The 3,854-nt window shown below is 44.3% G+C and overlaps 1 protein-coding gene across 1 annotated transcript in view; it reads right to left on the bottom strand.

Moving 5' to 3' along the window:
* The window catches only part of NRG2 (neuregulin 2), a 353,306-nt gene that overhangs the window by 5,541 nt on the left and 343,911 nt on the right, over nt 1-3,854 (bottom strand). Inside the window, exon 11 of the mRNA XM_025206156.1 lies at nt 1,944-2,168. Coding sequence (XP_025061941.1) covers nt 1,944-2,168 — 225 coding nt within the window. The remainder of the gene's footprint in view (nt 1-1,943; nt 2,169-3,854) is intronic.

Genomic DNA, 3,854 nt, shown 5'->3' with positions numbered 1-3,854 from the left:
CGTGTGTGTGCGTTTGCCCCGTCCTCCCGTCCCCCCTTCCAGTCTCCCTGGCCACTGCTTTCCCCACTTTCCTGCCCACCCACCAGCTTCTCTGCACCACGTGGCTCCCAGCTGCATGGTCGGACCATTGAACTTAGCAGGAGCTGGCCTGACCATGAGGACTGGGGCGATTGCCCGCAGTCCTCCCCTGCCTCCCCACCTCCTCTCCTCCTTCTTACCTGAATTTCCTGCTCCTGCGCAGGGAGATATGAACAGCCCCATGGTCCCAGGCCAGAAGCCTCTGCTAGGCAGGGGCTTCCAGCTGGGGTGGCAAGGCCGGTTAGGCCTTGCTGTTGCGGGAACCTGCCGTGGCTTCCCCTGGGTTCTAATGCCCCTGGCTCCTGTCATCTTTGACAGGTAGCCAGGGGCAAATAAATATTAAGTTTCTAAATTTTTTAGGGGCCCTGCAGGCCAGATAGAATGGCCTGGTGGGCTGGACCCAGCCCATGGGCCATATTTTGCCCACCCCTGGATTACGTTATACTTCAGGTGCACCCATTTTGTTCTTTCTGAAGGGCCATTACTATATATGAAATAGGGTGTGGGGGGATATCTAGACCTAGTATAGCTGTGCTTTCAGGGGACACAGAGCCAAATGGCTCTCAGATGACTGTACACAACAAAGACACGGGTTGACCAGCCATAACATGTTTTTTTCATATTCAGTATAACCTGAATTCATTCACTTTTAGGGCCTTCTCCAAGCCCACTGAAATCAATGGAGAGAATTCCATTGATTTCATCTGGTTTGGCATCTGACCCTCAGTATCCTGTATCCTAATTCCCCTACTTTTTTGATCCACAGCAGTCTGTCTTGTGCCTTTCTCTCAACCTTAAAGGTATCCTCTCAGCCTTACATATATCTTTTCTCCCTGCAGTACCTCCCCAGCTCTGTGAATCAAAGTTGCTTGGTCTCTCATCTTATGTCAAATCCTGAAATGCCTTTTATCCCTGTGTCTGCTGTTCTCTGTATTCCCTCTTGGTCTGCAGTGGCTTTTCTGTAATGCAGGGCCCCAAAGTGCTCATGGTGTACTTCCAACAAAATCTCAACAAAACTCTGTTATAACCTTCTTTGACTTATAAGAGATTTCTCTATCTATAGACACAACTCAGGAATTCATTTGCTCTCTTAGTAACAGCATTACAGTATGAACTCATAGTCAATATATTCACTAGTCTAAGCTGTGGGGCTTTCTTTCTGATGCTGCTTTCTAAATAGTAGTTTTCCATTTCTGTTGGAGCTGATTAGTATTGCTCCCTAGGTACAATACTGTTTATTTACCTATTCTCAACCTCAACTCACTTATTGCTACTTAGCTTTCCCAGCCTACCTATTCACTGCATCACCTGGACCACCTTTCTCTGCTACCCAGACTCTCTTGAAGCTTGGTATCATCTGCATGCTGAGAACCAAACTGTGGCCAGCCCAGCAGGATGTCCATGGAAGTGTGAAAGGTAATGTCAACACCCCTGGAGCCTCTGTGCACAAACCAGCCACAACATCATTAGGGAAAACGTACTGAGTACCTTGTTCCATTGGTTCCTGCAAGGGTGCTACCTGTTTGCAAAGGGATGCGGTGAGGGAGAGTCCCTTCAGGTTGTGTCATAACACTTTTTGGCTGTTTGGAGATATACAGTGCACTCTTTCACTGGTTGATAGAGCCAATACCCACAATTCAAGCATTAGCTGAAAATATAGATATAAGTGATTTGTTCAAGATCACAAAGCATTAGAGCTTGGGAAAGCAGAGACCATTGTTCTGGGTCAATATGTTCTTATGTTCTGCATGAATACAGATGCCCTTATTTATTGTCTTTCACTTACATAGATTTTAACCTATAACATACGCATCTGCACTGTGGCTGTTACATCTTGGTGGTGGTGCAAAACAGTGAAGCCTGACCTCTCGCTGTGTGGTGAGTCTCTCAGTGAATCCACAGAATCCCTATATTGCATCATGGGTCTTCTTGAGTCCTCAATGCAATACGCAGGTCCTCGGCGGGCACGAGCCTCAATGCAGGCAGGGCTGTTGCATTTACTGGTTCCCACTGAAGATAACATGATGCCAGACTGGGAATCAGAAGTCAGGCTCTCTGTCCGCTCCAAGCTCCACGTGTGGCTTTCATGTCTGTAGATCAAACCACAGATCAAGAGAAGTCTGTGGGAACTTTTGTCATTTGCTCCTACAAAATGCATCGTCATGCAAAAACTCATTTGTTCTACTGCATCCATTTTACACTTCATTCTGTGCTTTGCTTGACTCAAGGGAATGTGTCTTGTTACAGACCTGATTTTTAAAACCTGGCCTTCATTTTTTTAAATTTCCCTATTAAATGTAATTATTGCTGGTTATAAAAGAGGACAAATAGAAATGTCACAGCCTTATTGCACTGACAGATCCATTACTTAAACATTTACACACCTCCATTCATGCCCACATTTAATTATACCTGCACAGCTGTGTTTCCAGTTAGGTACAGAAAGGGTGCTCAGATTATGCCCACTAGAAAAGTGAAGTCCAAAGATTGCTGCTTCCTTTTTACCTACAGCATAACTACTGATCCAAATATTGAAGTCAACAGGAATTTCAGCAAGGGACTTTACATTTGAATATGCATGTGTTGCAGGGAAGGAATTCCATTCAGTGAAGGCTGTTGAAAGAGGCCAATAAAAGTAGATACCAAATACTGTGCTGAGACTCAGAACCTCAATAAGACTACAGTGTATCTGACTTAAGGCAAGGTAGCCAAGTCTTTTCTGACTATCAGTAGGAGTTTTCTTTGATATCAGGGGCTGATTTTTATAGTTGGAAGGAACAAAGTGAGATCAAGAGATCCAGGCTGGGGATATTTTGACGCATGCATGCTGGGGTTATATGTGCCAACATACTTCTGTGCAGACAGTTGGAGATGACATATATCCCTCGTGTTTTGAGTTGATCAACCCAATATTGGGAATATGACCATTAATGGGAAACAGATCTTCTCTGTGAGTAATAGCCCCACACTTCAGAAATGCCAACCTGCCTCTGGTCTGGGAGTCGAATTCTCCAATGGCTTCATTTCCCTGAAATTGATGGAGTTATGCCCACATAGAACCTGGTCCTAGGTTGCACATGAGTGCTTCCACAAGATGATAGTACTATTAAAAGCTTTCAAAGGATATGTTAATTATGAAATATTATTTTTATTACTGATGACTCCAGGCACACTCTCAACTGCAACCACCAAATTCATTTGCGATGTCAAATGGTGTCCCCATAGAAAAGAGAATGAGTGATATGGAACCCTCTTGTAGCAACTGGATGCCTCTCTTGCTCTCTAGATATCTACCTGCATCTTTAGGTGGTGTCTAAATACCTTTGTAAATCTGGCCTAAAGGCCTAAACATCTTGAAATGAGTTCAAAGGACTTGGTGGGAGCGTGCCAGACAGCTCTATGCTTGCACATGTACCTCTGGGCACACAACTAAGCCCTGTGTTTTGTGTGTGCAACTCAGGAATGCAAAATATTGTGTGGATACCTGAAAAATTCAGGTCTAAACCACCAAGATTTGTGAACTAACAGAATGGTCACACTGCTGGAGGTACATGAGTATCTTCAAAAGAGCTTTTGTTTTCTGGAACACTTCTCAGAATATCTACAATGCAAAGGATTAATCAACATCTACCAAAATTTAGGATGTGGGCATAGGAACACTTTACCACAATGTGATAAGAAGCAGGACTTTACCACACATCAGCTGCTCTGCAGTGACTGTCCATATGTATGCTCTTATCCCAGAAAAGCAGGAAGTTATACTGTGGTGACTCTCT

This window comes from Alligator sinensis, unplaced genomic scaffold (assembly GCF_000455745.1).
Source record: "Alligator sinensis unplaced genomic scaffold, ASM45574v1 scaffold156_1, whole genome shotgun sequence".
Taxonomy (NCBI): Eukaryota; Metazoa; Chordata; order Crocodylia; family Alligatoridae; genus Alligator; species Alligator sinensis.
The sequence above is the reverse complement of the archived record's forward strand: the minus strand, read 5'-3'. Positions and strand labels throughout refer to the sequence as shown.